This window comes from Topomyia yanbarensis, chromosome 2 (assembly GCF_030247195.1).
Source record: "Topomyia yanbarensis strain Yona2022 chromosome 2, ASM3024719v1, whole genome shotgun sequence".
In the NCBI taxonomy this organism is placed as follows: domain Eukaryota; kingdom Metazoa; phylum Arthropoda; class Insecta; order Diptera; family Culicidae; genus Topomyia; species Topomyia yanbarensis.
Window position 1 is genome coordinate 449829241 of NC_080671.1, and position 18620 is coordinate 449847860.

Below are 18620 nucleotides of genomic sequence, written 5' to 3' on the forward strand. Positions count from 1 at the left end.
CACCGTACTATAGGCGGCTGCAAATGATAGCGTTTCCGACCTTGATGAGAGTTTAAGACTTCTTAGTGGTATCGAACGAGAAAAATAGATAAGGTGAGTTAAGAGAAAACAATTATGTGAAAAAATCCCCCTCGAGGCGGGGTTTGAACCTGCAACCCTTGGGACTCAGCTGCGGTTCTGTGTGATCCTGTTCTCGATCTGTTTTCCCCGTTGGATACCACCAAAAAATCTTAAATAAAGTATTGGCACTTACGTCAAAACCAAAAAAAAAAATGAATTACTTTTTTAATGAGAGTGTTAGGGTTGGCGCTGCTGCTGCGCTTCCCGAGCATTTTGATTATGTTTAGTTTCGCTGCTGCTTTGTCCCGGATGTCTGTGAGCACAAGTTCTGTCGACTGTGAATCCCATGTATCGATAGGTGTTGCTGAGATCTACGCTTTCCCGCCTTATTTTGATTGTCACTCTGCTGGTGTCTTTTCTCGTGAAGGTCACAGCTGCACTTTTCGAGACGTTGATTCTGAGTTCTAACTTCTCGAGCTCTGTTGCTTCTTCTAGGTTAGTACCAATCACCACCACAGCACAGTCGTCAACCAACTGGAATGGTTCACATCCTTCGAAAGTTATCTGATGCAGCTACAGATATTGAAATGTGTCGGAGATAGTGGGCATCCTTCTCTAATCGTGTGTTGATGTCCGTTTTTTTTTTCAAAAATAAAAATACCCAAAAACCACAAAAATCCTCGCCAGTTCGATCTGAACATTCAGAGTGACCGGTGCTATCACTCGCAAGCTATATTCCCTGTAGTTTTTCATCAGTTTAAGGGTATTTATTGTGGTGATAGTGACGATTGAAACGCTGATCGGTATACTGGCCGTCGATTCCCGACGGTAAGTGCCAGCTATAGGGTGAAAGTAGTGAGATTTTTGGAGATACACAAGACGAAGTTCTGGTATAGAAAGTGCTATAGCTAGTGATACTAAGAGAAACTCGACCAGGGCAAGGCACCACGCCACCCGGCGAGGACGTCATAGTAATAAACAACGTACAGAAGAAAAAATGCTTCGCATATAATCCGAAAAGGCTCAGTTGAGTGCAAGAAAAATTCAAGCGTGCAATCTTGACCGCAAGATAAGAGAAGTAGGATAGCAAAAGTGCGAATCGCGAATGGGCCGTCGACTCCCAAAGCGAAGTGAAAAATCTGTCTGTAGAAAAGACAATTTCGGATTCCGGTGTTAAAAGTGCAATCCCATGACTAGGCGAGTGAACTCCGATAAATGTGTCGAGCTCCGTTGCAATCGTGCATCAAACGTTGAACGCCAGTCGAAAGCTCCGACTGAAATCTCACGCAGTAATAAGTTCAGTCTATTGTGTACAAGGCAGCACATATCGTGACAAAGTGCAACAAGAATCTTTTACTTGCGACCGTAATCGAATAGGGGAGAGCATTCTTCGGCCAGTAAATTGAACCACCGAGGATACAGCCAAAAGTTTTTGCAAGGTAACAAATGATTTCGGACCCGCGGCCCTCGGACGGGGGGCCGTCAGCTAGTCATGCTATACCGCTTTACATGAATACCGGCGACGTTATCGACCAGCAAACCCTTCTGCTACGGGCAGTCCGTGACGTCGACGGTAACATTGAACAATTGTCAGCTGATCCTTTCATCATTCATCACACGCTAAAACAAGTGCTGGGTATCGAACCAACGAAGGTTATTTCGACGGCCAAAGAGACGAGAGGTGCACAATATGTACTCCGAACATCTTCTAGGAAGGTATACCATCATCTGCTAAAAGTCGACAAACTAACGAATGGGACGAACGGAGAACCCCAGGGCAAGTATTGCAACATCATACAGTTCAGGACCAACCACTCTCACCCTACTTCCCCACCCAGATACCTTCAATAAATGCAAACTGAACGACAGGAGCTCGCAGTCGAGAGTGCTCCCCAAGACGCAGTGCAAAGACAACAACTTCAGCCCACACGAAAATAACGTCGACTCGCTGAGAACAACAGATTCACAACACGAACAAGATAACATCACTGACAGAACGCCCATAAGAAGCAGAGCGTATAGGGAAGAAGCCTTCTCTCCTGCACTAGCCCTGACCGGGGAAGCCCCGAGCGTGGTCGATGAACCCCCGGCGGCTGCTGATGTAGGGGCCCGGTTCCCCTCCGGGTAAGTAACCAACATCGTCATGCAGCGCCTGAACAAACTACTGCCCCAAAACTAATTACAGGGAAAGTGAAAGATTACATCGAACCAACACACAGGACGTCCATCAACAGCCTGAAACCAACAGAGAAGACAGCCAATGAAAGCGCCGAAATTATCACATTTAAACCAAAAAACAAACATAGCACCATAACCAGTCAAGCGACTTTAGGAAAAAGCCGCGCGAGACGAACTGTTCTCCGCACACCAGATCAGAGACAACATACGGTTACCATTAACAAGCAGAACAGCCTTCCATCCCGGATGACCTCGCCTGATCGATGTTCCAGCCCGATCGCTGGGTGCTCCTGGCACCCGTTACCCTGCTGCCTTAAGCACCAGACAAGGAAGGCATTCGAACAGAAAAGGAAACCCTACATTAACACAACGATGAACACACCAGCTACTCCGCATCTTGTCACCGGCGATCATGTTTCGCCGAGAATCATCATCCAGTTGCCTTCAAAGGCCACGTCCGGTACTGCATCGCACCCACCATGCAGACACAGCCCAACAAAAATCTTAACAGCAATAAAAGAATCAGAAAACAGGAAAGCACAAGTCATCAAAAATTACAACCAGATTCAACACAGCACCGGCAATATTCTCCCAACTTCGAAGAATATTATATTTAACAGTCGGCAAGCAAAGACTTCCAGTCACTCAAACGGGATTCAACCGATTAGGGGGAAAAGCCTATTCCCCCGTGCCGGCTCTGACCTGCGATGTACCGGTACCAACCGATGAGCAGCCGGCCAAGGCTGGCACGGGGGGCCCGGCTCCCCTCCGGGTAAGTCGCTCTCGCGTCAATCTGTACGACCCTATTGCTGCCTCCACTCTTTTCCCAGGGCGCACCACGATCAACTCATCATCAACATCAGAGTTAACTCAATCGCTCATCAGTAACGCCTACTCTTCGTTGCCTAGCCCAAGAACGACCCTTCCAAAGGAACACATATCGCTTGCTACCCAGTGGAATACAAATGGTTTGAGACAAAACCTCGGTGATCTACAAGCCATAATTAGTCGGTACAATCCGATCGTACTAGCTATACAAGAAACACACATTCTACCCAACACCGACCTATCCCCATGGTTTAATAACCGATACGAATGGGATCTTGCCGGAGGAACAAACATATACGAAACCATCGGCATTGCAATTAGGTCTGACGTACCAGCCGAAAAGATTCACCTGGACACCGAGTTAATAGCAATTGCTAAAAGAATCACGAACCCTACCCCGTGCACTATAGTATCTGTCTACATCCTACAAGAAGTTGAACAAGTAGGCTCGAAATTGGACCATCTTATCCGTCAGCTACAACACCCTTTCTTGATTATGGGTGACATGAATGCACACCACAATGCCTGGGGCTCCAACTGCCCCAACCAACGAGGTCATAGTATCCTTCAAGCGGTTGAAAACAACGAAGCCGTTATTTTGAACGACGGCAGTCCAACGTTCACAAGAGGACGAACAGCATCGCCGATTGATTTAAGCATATGTTCAAGTGGTATGGCTCAGGAATGCCTGTGGTCAGTACTCGGCGATTTGTGCGGCAGCGACTATTTTCCTATCGAAATATCCTACAAGCGTGCACCTCCAATGACGTCACGACGTAGAAACTGGCTATACAAAGAAGCTGATTGGAATGCTTATGAGAAAAACTTCCTCAATCATTTCGACGGGAACAAGCAATACTCCCCCGACGAGCTGTCGGAAATAATTAGTCAATCTGCAAAACCATGTATTCCTAGAACTAGTGGAAGGCCCCCTAAGAGAGCAGTGTACTGGTGGGTAGCTGATGTAGCCAAAGCTATCAAGAACCGTCGCAAGGCCCTTCGAACCCTACCTAAAACACCAACCGACCACCACATCCTTTGGGAAAAAAGGCTGGTAGAAGGAGGAACACGGCGAGGAAGGCTATCGCGGATGCCAAAGCTTCCAGCTGGGCCGAGTTCCTCGACGTAATCCACCCGAACCAGTGGTGCAAATTTTCATTTTCAAATGCCAACTTTCAGTTCAATCAAACCCAACCATGATTCAAATTCAAAGCCTCCCTCAATCATTCACTTTCAAGTTGGCGGGATTTTCATAACTGAATCGTACGTCTTCATTTCAAATTGATGCTTTTTCATTCACCAACCAAAGCTGTTATCTGCTCTGTAGAGGCCAGTTATGGTTATATGTCGTCATGTTTTGCGTTTTCAAGCTTACATGGACAGTAATAACTATGTTCAGAGTAGTTTTGCTTGAAAAACCTAGTCAATACCCAGTAAAGAGATATTCACAGGGTCAATGAAATTGAAAATGAATGGAAAATGATTGAGCAGGTCGGCTGTTTGAATGAATAATGGAAACGAGCAACTGCGAATTGAACATAGTAGGGCATGATTTGAGGATTTTTTCTCCTTCAAGTTCAAAACAAACTGTTGAAAATTTGCAGCTCTGACCCGAACTCTTCAACGGAGGAAATTTGGAGGAGAGTGAACGCTTTAGGTGACAAGCGAAGGCACAACGGTTTCACACTTGAAATTAACGGTGTCGTGACGGCCCAACCCGACGAAATAGCTAACGAACTCGGCCGCTATTTCGCCTCGCTTTCAGCAACGGACTCCTTGCCACCGGCATTCATTAAATGCAAGAGGTTGATCGAAATGTCACCAGTGATTTTCGATCCCTACTTTAGTCAGGATTGCAACAGACCGTTCTTTGGCAGAGAGATGACAGAACCACAACGCGCGGTAAAGCAACTGGTATCGACAATATCGGGTACCCACTGCTCAAACACTTGCCACCCGAGGGCAAGAGGGCGTTGCTGGATGGATTCAACCGTATATGGGAAGGCGGACAACTTCCAGAATCGTGGCAAGCTGCGATCGTCATACCGATTCCAAAACGAACGCAAGGGAAAAGATCTCCTAAAGATTTCAGACCCAGCAGTCTTCTACCTTGTGTCGGAAAAACTTTTGAGCGAATGGTCAATCGCAGACTAGTCACGATCCTAGAGCAACGGAATCTTCTGGACCAACGCCAGTTCGCATTCGGAAAGGGTGCGGGAACCGGGACATACCTTGGTTCCCTTGGAAAAATTTTCGGACAGGCAATGAACGATGGACTCCACACCGACTGCGCAGCACTTGACATCGACAAAGCCTATAATACCGTTTGGCGTGAGGGAGTTCTTCGGCAGCTCCATAACTGGGGAATACAGGGAAATCTTGGACACTACATCCAACGATTCTTCAAAAATTGTAGCTTGCGAGTCGGTATCGAGGGCAGTATATCAGATCTTTTCATCGAGGAAAATAGAGTTGCTCAAGGTTCAGTCTTGGCCGTCACGCTCTTCTTGGTGAGCATGCAACCTCTTTTCGCGGTTCTGCCGAAGGGAGTGTTCGTGTTTGTTTACGCAGACGATATTGTACTATTGGTAAAACAACTGCCAGAATACGGATAAAACTGCAGGCAGCCGTATATGCGGTTCGCAAGTGGGCCGGGTCCGTAGGTTTCCGAATTTCGACAAACAAAAGCATAATCTCTCATTTCTGCCCAACAAACCACCTTGCATCCAACAGACCTATCTACATTGATGGTGCCGTTGTCCCGTTCAAAAAAGAGCCAAAGATACTAGGGATAACATTGGACCGTAAACTCACTCTCACCCCATACTTCAGGAAACTCAAAAAAGAGTGCGAAAGCCGAAAGAGACTGGTTCACACCATTTGCTCCCGGCACCCCAAAAATAACCGCCAGCTTGCTCTAAACATCAGCGAGGCTAGAATCCGCAGCCGTATATATTACGGTATTGAACTGACCTGCAGAAGTTTTAACGAAATGACGACCATCCTAGGTCCGCTGTATAACGGTACCATTCGTGCGACCTCCAGCTTGCTACCTAGCACACCGGCGGACAGTGCTTGTGTAGAGGCAGGTGTACTACCCTTCCACTGGATGGCACTCCGGCGAGCACTCGGTTTCCTCGAACGAACTTCCGGCGAAACAGAGTGCATAATACAGAACATAGCCAATACGAGGAATTCTCAGACTCTCCCCTGCCTCCGCTGGCACGTCTCCATCGGGTCTGGCATCGCCCATGGCACTCTAGACCCCCCAGCATCGATTGCTTGCTCTCACGGACGATTAAAGCGGGCGCTGCCCCCGCAATTGCTCGAGCTGCGTATTACCAACTAATGAGTCGCCGTTTCTCAAACCACACGAAACTATTTACTGACGGATCAAAAACCGACACGATTGTTGGAGTGGGTGTCAGTGGTATAGGGAACGGTCTTGCCTTCAAACTGCCAGCCGCTACCTTCATTTTTTCGGCTGAAGCCGCGGCTATAGTACTGGCTCTAGCAAGAAAACCCGACGGCGTTGCTACCGTTGTTTGTTCCGACTCCCTATCCGTGATTTCAGCACTAGAAACCGGAAAATCGCGTCACCCTTTCGTTCAGGCGATCGACAATTACAACGACCCTCTCACCACCATATGCTGGGTCCCCGGACATTGCGGGCAATGAAAATGTGGACCATCTCGCCGCACTTGGGCGCTCATCACGATCGTATCTCACCAGAGAAGTATCGAAAGACGTTATCACCAAGATAATTAAACGAGAAGTATACCTTCACTTCGAGAGGAAATGGAGAAGTTCCTCAGGTCATCTTCACAAGATTAAAAACTCTGTCCAAAAATGGGAAGATCGTAGCAACAAGAAGGAACAACGAATATTCTCGAGGCTTAGGACTGGACATACTAGGACTACACATTCCCACACTCTGGCCCGCGTCGACGTTTTGATGTGTAACACGTGCAGTACAAGGCTGGACAGTTGAGCACATCCTAGTCAACTGCATCGAATTCGCCGATCTTCGCAGGAAATATTGCTTGCCCACTTCCATCAGGGACGTACTGGCTAATGACTCCGCGAGCGAGGAAACCCTTCTCTTGTTTATCCAGGAAGCCAACCTCTTCGATACCATCTAACCTCCCAGTTTCTTCATAGAAATTCCCAGAATCTACAGCTCGACATCCACCCCTTTGAACAAAATAATGCTACTATTTCAACGGACTTAGCAAATCCTTCCAGAAACAGGAACAAGGACAACAGATACAAATTGTTGGGCCCCTGGAGTCAACTGCTACGCACAACCCTGTACACGACGTTGTTATCTTTGACAGCCTTGACAGCTGTCGTCCAAGGCGGAAACAGGAATCTTTCATTCTATTCGTCTAGTATCTCGTGTCAAGTTCAGTTACTTTTTATATCGTGATCTATAAGAAATATATATATGTAGTTACCGTATCCATCCTTTCACTTATTTGGGATATGTAACATTCTGGCGACGAGGAAAGTTAGTGTGCCCCGCGAATGCAGTGATCAAGCGGAAAATTTACAACCGTGCCGCTCTTCAACACGCCATCGCGCTCACAATGGATGAGGATTTCAAGAAAATGTTCTTCGACATGATGAACACGCAGAATAAAATTCTTTCTGAGCTTACCATGGCCCGATCAATGTCGACAAGCGCCGTAGGTACATCATCGACTGATGCTCGAATGGAATCTCTCGCAAATTCAATGACAGAATTCCATTACGACCCAGAATCTAATCTCACTTTCGATAATTGGTATAGCCGTCATGAGGATACTTTTCGGGTCGATGCAGCCAACCTAAATGACGCTGCTAAAACACGTCTGCTGCTCCGCAAACTTAGCGATGCTACTCATGCGGAGTACATCAACCACATTCTCCCGAAAACGACACGAGATTTTTCGTTCGACGAGTCTGTAACCAAGTTGAAGCAGCTCTTCAGTGCCCATGCCTCACTATTTTGCAAGCGATACAGATGTCTCACGCTAAGCAAGAAACCCACTGACGATTTTCAAACGTATGCAGGATTTGTTAACCGACTTTGTGAAGATTTTGGTGTCGCATCGTGTTCTGTTGACGAATTTTAGTGTCTCATCTTCGTTTGTGGCCTACACGCACCCAAAGATGCTGAAATTCGTACTGCTCTGCTAGCCAAACTAGAAGGAAATAAAACAATGACGCTCCATAACCACTGCTGAGTGTCATCTAAATCTTCGGAAAGATGCTTCAATCGTGGAGAATCACAGCGAAAGGGCATCGGTGAAAGTTATTAACCCGACCAAGCATCCTGAGAAACCAACTGATTGCAAACCGACACCGAAATCCCAGTCATCACACAACAATAAAAATCTTCGCAATAGTGGTGGCAACAATATACCAAGGACGCCGTGTTGGAAATGTGGACAGCTTCATTACGTGCGTGAGTGCCCATTCCACGATCATCGATGCCGGGACTGTAATAACGTTGGGCACAAAGAGGGGTATTGTCAGTGTGTATCATCGAATCCAGGAAAGAAGAGACACTGGAAACAAAAGTCATTCCAAACAAAAGGTATTTATTCGGTCCGGCAAGTTGCTGCTCGTGATCGGAGAAAATACGTCACCGTGCTTATCAACAACGTAGAAGTAGAGCTCCAGTTGGATTGTGCTTCGGACATCAGTCTCATCACCGAACGCAACTGGGAGCGAATCGGACGTCCACCAACTAAACTACCGTCACAACAAGCCCGTACTGTTTCAGGCCAGCCGCTGCCGCTCATCGCAGAAATTGATTGTGACGTCATGCTGAGAGGAGTTCACCGGTCAGGTAAATTGTTTGTTACCCGCGTTGACAATCTCAATCTTTTAGGCCTCGACTTCATCGAACTCTTCGAACTGTGGAACGTCCCCCTGAGCACGGTATGCAACAACATCAACGTCGCAACCGATAATGTACAGTATCTGAAAGCAGCGTACCCCGTACTTTTCGCCGATTCATTGGGTTGCTGTAATAAGACAGAAGCTAAATTGTACTTGAGGCAAGACATTCAACCAGTTTTCCGCGGCAAAAGACCTGTCCCGTTTGCTGCATTGGAATCGATAGAGACTGAGCTCAACCGATTAGAAAAGCTGGAAATTATTTCACCGGTAGCGTATTCGGACTGGGCGGCGCCAATCGTGGCTGTCCGAAAGAAAGCAGTCGACGGTCAACCATCGAAGCTAAGAGTGTGTGCTGACTATTCTATTGGCCTGAACAGTGCCATTCTGCCCAATCACCACCCGCTTCCCCTTCCGGAGGAGATTTTCGCCAAACTATCCGGCAGTAAAGTACCTGTCGAGAAAGACTTCAGACGATACCTTACGATCAACACTCATCGTGGCTTATATGAGTTCAATCGTCTGCCTCCAGGCGTCAAATCTGCCCCTGGTACATTTCAAAGCATCATTAATGCCATGGTAGCTGGTCTGGAGGGAGTCGAAACCTATCTCGACGACGTGTTGGTACACGGTAAGAACGCCAAGGAACATCAAAGCCGTCTCTTGAAGCTTTTGGATCGCATTCAGGAGTGGGGCTTCACACTGCGCATTGAGAAATGCTCATTCTTCATGCCGGAGATCCGTTATCTGGGATTCATCATTAACCACCAAGGAGTCCGACCTGACCCATCGAAGACAGCAGCAATATGCAACATGCCGCCTCCGCACGATGTGAGCACCTTGCGGTCATATCTAGATGCAATAAATGTTTATGCCAAGTTTGTACGCAGCATGCATGACCTTCGACGCCCATTGGATGCTCTCCTAAGGAAAGAGTCAAAGTGGGATTGGAACAAAACTTGCCAGCGCTCATTTGAACAATTCAAATCACTACTTCGTTCGGACTTGCTTCTTGCTCATTACGACCCTCAACTCGAAACGATCGTCGCAGCGGATGCATCCAACAACGGTTTAGGAGCATGCTTGATGCATCGGTATCCAGACAGTTCTGTAAAGGTCGTGTGCCACGCCTCCCGAACGCTCACTCCAGCGGAACAGCGTTACGGCCAGGTGGAGAAAGAGGCACTGGCACTTATATTCGCTGTTACCAAATTTCATCGGTTCATCTACGGAAGAAAATTTTCTCTACATACCGATCACAAACCGTTGGTCGCAGTATTTGGATCGAAGAAGGGTATTCCCATTCACACAACTAACCGCCTACAACGATGGGCCATAGTGCTACTGTCTTACGATTTCGAAATAAAGCATATTTCTACCCAGGAGTTCGGTTACGCAGATATCCTATCGAGACTGATCGATCCACGAGCAAAACCAGATGAAGATTTCGTCATTGCTTCGGTTCAGATGGAAGACGACATATCTGCCACTGTGGATGCAGCATTGAATACTCTGCCAATAACGTTCAAACATCTTCAAGCTGCCACAAACAAAGATAAGCAACTTCAGGAAGTTATCCCGTACGTGCAAACTGGTTGGCCGAACACGAGCAAGCAAGTCAGCAGCGAAATTCGTCCGTTCTACGCTCGCAAGGAAGCCCTTTCAGTTGTGCGAGGTTGTCTCACGCTCGCTGGTCGAATTGTAGTACCGAAAATGTATCAGCTATCAGTCCTCAAGTCTCTCCATAAAGGACATCCTGGTCAAGAAAGGATGAAAGCAGTTATGAGAAGTCACGTTTACTGGCCCGGCGTAGACCAGGACGTCGAAAATTTCACCGCATCGTGTAGAGCTTGCGCATCTGTGGCCAAAGCACCACCAAAAACATTATTATCGTCATGGCCACAAGCAAGCTATCCCTGGCAACGGCTACACGTGGATTATGCTGGTCCCTTCGAAGGTCACTATTTCCTGATTATTGTAGACTCTTACAGCAAGTGGCCGGAGATCATACGTACGCAAACTATCACTAGCAGGACCACAATTGAATTAATGTTCGAAACGTTCGCCCGGTACGGGCTGCCTGAAACCATTGTCACCGATAATGGTACGCAATTTTCTAGCAACCAATTTAAGGAATTTTGTGAGTCCTTGGGCATCGTCCACATTCGTACTGCACCATACCATCCGCAGTCTAATGGACAAGCGGAGCGTTTCGTGGATACACTGAAACGAAGCCTCAGGAAGATTTTACCAGAAACGCAAAATTCAATATCCAAGTCACTGCAAATCTTTTTGTCCACATATCGCTCAACTCCAAACAAGTCGGCACCTGATGGACTTTCTCCGGCTGAAATTTTGATGGGGAGGAAACACCGCACAACGCTAGATTTGCTTAAACCACCCGTCGACTTCATGCCCACGAAAAATCAAAATATGGAAAACCAGTTCAACAGACACCATGGAGCAAAGAGGCGAAACTTCGAAAAAGGTGATCGAGTTTTTGCAAGTACCTTTAAATATGGGAAACGTGTGTGGCTCGCCGGTACCATCATCGAACGAGTTGGCAGTGTAAATTACAATGTACTTCTAGATGGAAGCAGGCTTATGAGATCACACACCAATCAACTGCGTGCTCAGGGGGACACTAAAGTCGAGGCCTACCCGGAAGAAGCTGTTTCGGATCACCATCTCCCGTTGCACGTGCTGCTGCAGGACTTTCAGCTCAACGAAGGTTCACCAACACATGCAGATCAACTAGCTCCATCTGCATCACATCAGCCCAGAGAAACTCGTGCTCCTGTTCTTCGTCGATCTACCCGTATCCGACGGATGCCTACTAGGTACAACCCGTACTTCTACAGATAAAAGGGGGAGATGTTGGGCCCCTGGAGTCAACTGCTATGCACAACCCTGTACACGACGTTGTTATCTTTGACAGCCTTGACAGCTGTCGTCCAAGGCGAAAACAGGAATCTTTCATTCTATTCGTCTAGTATCTCGTGTCAAGTTCAGTTACTTTTTATATCGTGATCTATAAGAAATATATATATATATATATATATATATATATATATATATATATATATATATATATATATATATATATATATATATATATATATATATATATATATATATATATATATATATATATATATATATATATATATATATATATATATATATATATATATATATATATATATATATATATATATATATATATATATATATATATATATATATATATATATATATATATATATATATATATATATATATATATATATATATATATATATATATATATATATATATATATATATATGTAGTTACCGTATCCATCCTTTCACTTATTTGGGATATGTAACACAAATATTAACATTTCAATATTTCCACATCTACCTTTGTAAAATGACATGTAGTTTATTCAATCCTTTCTACAGGCGAATGACCACCAAGGTTAAAGCCTCAATAAACAACAACAAAAATCCTCGTGTTTACCATTAATTTTTACCTAAGAAAAAACTCATTTGACTTTTTTCACATTGATTAAATGTGCTGTACTAAATTAAATGTGAAAATATAAACGACACCGTAATTAATTCAGTGGATCCACGGTAACAGCCGAAATGACGGATTTGACACATATTGGTAGTGGCATTTTAAATGTCAATTTAATGCAACAAAATCCTGCATTTCAAGTGCAATATTACGGCTTTCAACCGAAATATTAAAAAAAAAAAGATTTTCCTAGATGATTTTCTAAATTAATTTTTTTTCTCGCCAGCATAAATATATTTGCTGCCGAGACATTTTGTGCACGAAGGGCACGAAATGCCGAACTTCACTAGGTAGACCTAAGCTATAAATGATTTTGGGACTGTGACAATGGAATTGGTTGAAACATGTTGCCAAAACAGCATATGTGGCCGATTCACACCCGATTTCGAAATCCTACGGAATGAGTCGAGAACAAAAGAATTCCCCGGTAGAAGCCGCCCGCCATCCGACCGGCAGCAATAATCGAAATTTTGAAATTATGATGATTACTGTTCAAACGAAATGGATGGGCACTTATTCAGATTTTGTTTTGTTTTTCATTCATCCCACCACGGCTCGCTGCTTCTGTTGTTACTGCGCGGCTCAAGTGCACAACTCGAGTAGTTCTTCAACGTTCAATTCCAGCTACTGTTTAATTTTGTTTATGTTACTCAACTCCGCGGTACCCGTCCACCCCGTCCACCGCCTCGAATCTGCTCGATCAGAAATGTCGATCGAAGCCAGTAGTTAGTCAGTGAAGCCAACCCGCGGATGCTGAAGCTCCTCACGTTGGTTTACGATCACTGCACAGCTGGCAACACTACCCCCTCGCCTCACTCATAGTCCTCATCGTTGAGAGAAAAAAATAAACAATCAATCCAATCTGACTTCCAAACAGCATTCAAACTGTGTTTGTCTTGTTGATTTTCCCGCCGACTGGGCCGACCGTTTCCAATTCTTCGGTATCGATCAAAGTTCCGGGACGGCTTAGTTTCGATCGTAAAAACAACAAAACGCGCTCGTAATTGAGGCATTAAAGCCTTATCCGGGCTCTCGGTCTATTCGGTCGGCACTAGAAGAGTAGTAATAATTTCTCCTCACACGGTCAGGTCGGTCTTGGCTTCGGCTTCAGCTTCGGCATTGGCAACAGCAGCAGCTTCCCACATGATTGATTATAAATGGTAGCTACGGAGAAGATGATGATCTGCGTTGATGAAAACACACTCGATCAGGTTCCTGGCGCAGACTGTCCGGTAGCCAGCGCTGATTGAAGTGGGGGCTTCTGGAGAAATCGCACACTCTTCAGGGTAGAAAGGGTGCCGGCTGTGCTGACCGGCTGCTATCGGGGGGAACTTTCCGAATACGGGGTCAGCATCGGCAGCGGAGAAGACTGATGTGCTAGTCGAGCGATGATCGATTGATTCTTAAGTCGATGCATACAAGCGGTAATTGATTTCTGTGAAAGGAACGGCGGCAAACTGCACAAAACAACAAGCTGCTTGAGACGCGTTTGGAATTCAATATCGGCTAACCCTTCTGCGCCTAATATAATTTATTACAGTCTATTTGATTATGATCGACTGCCGAATGGTGTGCTGCCCTCGATTGCCTGCCGAGAGTGTAGCTCCGTTGGTTGGCGTCGCGTCACGGCGTCCGTCCGTGTCAGACGACGGCGACCGGCCACTTGACTTTGCTGCCACGCCGGCCGGCGGGTGGAACATTTGGCGACCGAGCCGGGAACCGGTTGATGTATGATAAGTTGGCACTAGCTTGTGCTTAATTGCTCTCGCTTGCTGCTGTTTGACGTCTATTTGCTATTTTCGAAGGACGTTCAATCATTCGATAGTGACAGGTTCGGGCAAGAGTTTGAAATCGGAAGACGACCAATCTTTCTGTCGAACGGTTTGGGACTGGCTGTGCAACCTACGGGGGCATGTGATTGTTCGAGAAAGTAGTGCTGGTTTATTTGGGTTCGATACAAATTAGATTTCTATTTTATGATAAGTTCAAGTGACGTGGATTTGTGTAAATTACCAGTGAAATAAATATTTAAAGATTTTTTTAGTGTTTCAATCCTTTCAAATTGACTTCGCAAATTTTCAACGATGCAGACGTTTAAATTCTTATCCAAAACGGACACCGGTCGATTGTCAACATTCAAAAGTAGTTTTGAAAAATTTTGCGCAGACGCATTATTTAAGGGGGGGGGGGGGGTAAAGGTTTCAGTGTGAAAAAACCTGTTTTAATCCATCTAATGGTGCAATTTTTTTCGAGATTTCATCATATTTTTTGAGATTTCATCAAATGTCAACGTTTTATGCATTTTAAAGTCATTTGGTATAAAAATACAAATTCGATTTTGAAATTATCCCTACTCCCCCCTTTGAGAATTTTTCATTTCAGTTTATGTGGGAATTTACTGTGTAGTCGCACTCTTCAACCCGTAACCCCGGAACCGGAAGTCCAATCAATAAAAATTGCAGCCGACGTCGGCGGTAAAACATGATGATGAGTTATGTTCTACCATAGACCATGCTGTAGACTTGGGTGCAACGCCCAACTCCTACTTAGCAGAAGACAAAGAAATCTTCACATTTCCTTTCGATCATGTTCATACGAGCCTGCCTAGTCCTAGTTTTCCGTTCTAAGTTTATAACTAATTCGCTCTAGAATACCTATCCGTTTATCAATTTCATTGCTTTCGTTTCTCTTAGTCTCAAATTTGCCGAAAATAGCCAACAAAATCGATACAGTAGAACCTTGCGTCAATTAAAACATAGTAACATTTCATTTTCCATAGAAAAATATCGACAAGCAACTGCTTTTTGTAGAAACTCTGGAAAAACATGATTTCCGGTGATACCTGCCATTCAAGAACTACTTAACCGATTTCTTTCAAAACTTGCATACACGTTTTATGTAAAAAAATACCTAATCTCTGCGTTGAGTTTTTGAGATAATTTTTCAATTGAGAGGGTTCTTACTCTTAAAAAGGCGGAAATTTTCGTGAAAAATAGAAATTATGATTTAAAATGAGTAAAAAACCCTTATTGAAACTTTATCTCAAAAACCCAATGTAAGGGTTAGATAATTTTTACATAAAAAGTTTATGCAAATTTTGAAAAAAATCGGTTAAGTAGTTTTTGAATCCCCGCTAATCATGTTTTACCAGAGACGTTCTACAAAAAGCTTCGTCACCGAGTCGTTTGTCGATATTCTTACATAAAAAAATACAGAATGTTATTGAAATGATACACTATAATGTACAAAATTTTTGATGAATTCAAGTGTGTGTTTTTTTTTGCTGAAACGCTTACCCCCTTAATAAAAGAACATGAAATGTTAAAATAAAGTGGTGTTTTAGAAGCATTTAATCAATGATATGATATTATTAGAAAAGAAATGATTTCATCTGTAGGTGTTTTTTGCAGAATAACGGGCAAAAGTTGTCCAAAATATCTTAGGGGAATTATGGTTAAAGCCGACACCTTAAGCCTAACGCTTTTTCTGGGTTACCACAAAACCAATAAAATTATAATTTCTGCGCAGAATGCATCTTCAGAAAATTATTAACAAGGCTTAATTTTGTCAGCGCATCAAAAATTCGATTCCATTAAAAATTATTGTTTGTGAAACTTCCTCCAGGCACTGCGGGTAAAACCGACACCCCATCGGCATTCTCTTTAATTTATCTTCTCCCGTCTTTTTTATTAAAAAGTGTTATGTGCGTGAGTAATAAATGGTGCGTATGTGTACATAAGTATGTGTGATGCAAATATGAGCGTTTTGTAGCTTCATCGTGTAGTAAGGAGAAGATAGTTCGAAAGCGTAGTCCCTCCGGATGCTTAGAGTATCGAGTTGTTTTAACTGACAACGGTTTTCGTAGCTCGCAGCTGAAATCTGTTTACCCAAGGAAGATGTTGGAGTGCAAAGCGTATGAACCGGTGGTGTCAACGCCGTTTTGGTAGTAGGGATTCCAAACAACAGCACACTCAAGTTTTTTTACGCAGTTTTTTGCGCGGTTTTTTTACGAGGTTTTTTACGCGAATTTCGCAATTAACACGGCTTTTGCAACAAATATTCTAAATCCTTTTGAATGCAAAAGAGATGAACATACCCATATTGATTGGGTTATAGCGAATTTCGCTAAACCGAACGTCGCCATCTTGGATTGTAAAATGGCGTCAAAATCAGTTTCTGGCACCTACTCGTCAAGACCATTCCGAAAATACCCATATTGTTGGGGTGCGGGCCATAAGGAGTCCAAACCCGTCTCTTCCATCTTTCCGACAAATGTATAAGTCTTTTGTATTCAAAAGGATTTAGAATATTTTATGCAAAAGCCTTGTTAATTGCGAAATCCGCGCAAAAAAAAAGTTTAAAAAATATTCGTTTGCACTTTTGCTGAGGATTTTTTACGCGGATTTTCGAATTAACGCGGTTTTTTATGCAGAATAAATTGAAAAAAATTATTGAAATCGGATCAGTACTTCTATGAAAAGTCTTGCTTGACCATTTAAAAATCACTAGTTTCGGGAAAAAAAGCGCTTAAAGATAAAGTACGGTGTATAACTCGATAGTAGTAACTTACTAGATAATCTACTATACCGGGTCCGCAGAGGTCACCTTCCTCATCACGATAATTTTCTTGGCTTTGCACATTTTACTCTCTCTGTTGAATTCGGCCACCCACTTTGCGTTCAGAACAAGTTATACGTTCACTGTCGAGTCGAGTAGCACATCTTACAGCTTCAGCCCCCAAGGTAATTCCCATCACCTTCATAGCTTGTAAGATCGATGAAAATCCTTGGTAGAAGATACTGACTGCCAAATAAGTCACAATATTGACCACCTGCCTGCCAGAATTGTGCATGTGTTTTGGAACAAATGAACCGATTCCACTATTCAGAGACTCATTGATGTTTTCGGTGTGAGTTCCTAACAAATCATTAGACGATAGACCTTCCTAGATCCTGACATGTTCGAAAGTTTCTAAAGCTCCTTTTGCGTCAGCCTAACGCCACTTCCATCAACTGTCCTCGTCGGGTTAACACTTTGAGTGTTTGGGATTGCATTTCGAATATGTTCAACAGAATTTGAATTTGTCTGAATCGCCAGCCCATAAAATTTTGTTAGCTCGCCGATTGATTTGTCCGTCAACTTTTTCTTTCCTTTCTCACGGATACCATTGTTTTCTTGCTTCAGTTTTCGTAATCTCGTCCCCATACGCTTCTCAACATATCCGACGCATTCTTTCTTCCGTACGATATTTCGTCCCAAAAAAAAACAAGAAACCATTCACAGTCGCATAAACCATAACATAAACCATCAAGAATGGACCGGTGAATTCTTTAAACAATGAGTTTTCCATAGACAAGCGCCATCGTGGTACGCCGCGCTTGGTATCTCAGAATCGTCCGGAGATGGGTACCTATCGGATCCCAGAAACATGCAAAGGAAAATGCTTTTCACCAAATCCTTTCTGTGGCGTATTCCCAGATGCATATAGATTGAAATTAAACAAAAATAAAAAATCGATTTTTTTGAAACCGCGAGAGTGGAAGTCCCGCTTAATCAACGATTTAAATTTGCTTCCTACAATGGTTTGGCACCTGATATCCTAGAACGAATCAGTCATGACCATAGATCTAGAGTTAGCAATAAACCTGCTGTCAGTAGTCTAAGAATTCATCCGAGAGCTTCATTTTCGGTTAATAACTTATTCATTTTATAACGCATATTCATCTTTTTGTTTCATTTGTTTCCCTTTTGTTAGTCATAAACTGAACGAAAACAATCATTCTTCCGTACTCCAATATTTATACTTCAATATTAGGGTTGCCACCCCGCCGGGTTTGACCCGGAAACTCCGGTTTTCGGGAGCGATCTCCGGGCCTCCGGGTTTACCATCAATTTCTCCGGGTTTGGTGGGAAGAAGCATAATTTCATTTTTTTTTTTGAATTAATAGATTCTTTACAAAATATTTAAAAAAAATCTAAGTTAACTATTACTCTGGTTCAGATTTATTTGGCCGACTAACCCTTCGTTTCAAGGTGACGAATATTAGTTCACCAAATATTACTGATTTCTTTCACAAAGCATTGAAAATGAAAAACAAATCAAA

General features: G+C 43.8%; 1 protein-coding gene across 1 annotated transcript; it reads left to right on the forward strand.

Annotated features, from left to right (window-relative positions):
* The first annotated feature begins 7655 nt into the window (after positions 1 to 7655).
* LOC131681101 (uncharacterized protein K02A2.6-like) lies at positions 7656 to 11817 on the forward strand. The gene is made up of 3 exons (XM_058961811.1): positions 7656 to 8113; positions 8343 to 8902; positions 8945 to 11817. Exons 1-3 carry the CDS (start codon positions 7656 to 7658, stop codon positions 11815 to 11817), a joined length of 3891 nt encoding a protein of 1296 aa, XP_058817794.1.
* Positions 11818 to 18620: the final 6803 nt, after the last annotated feature.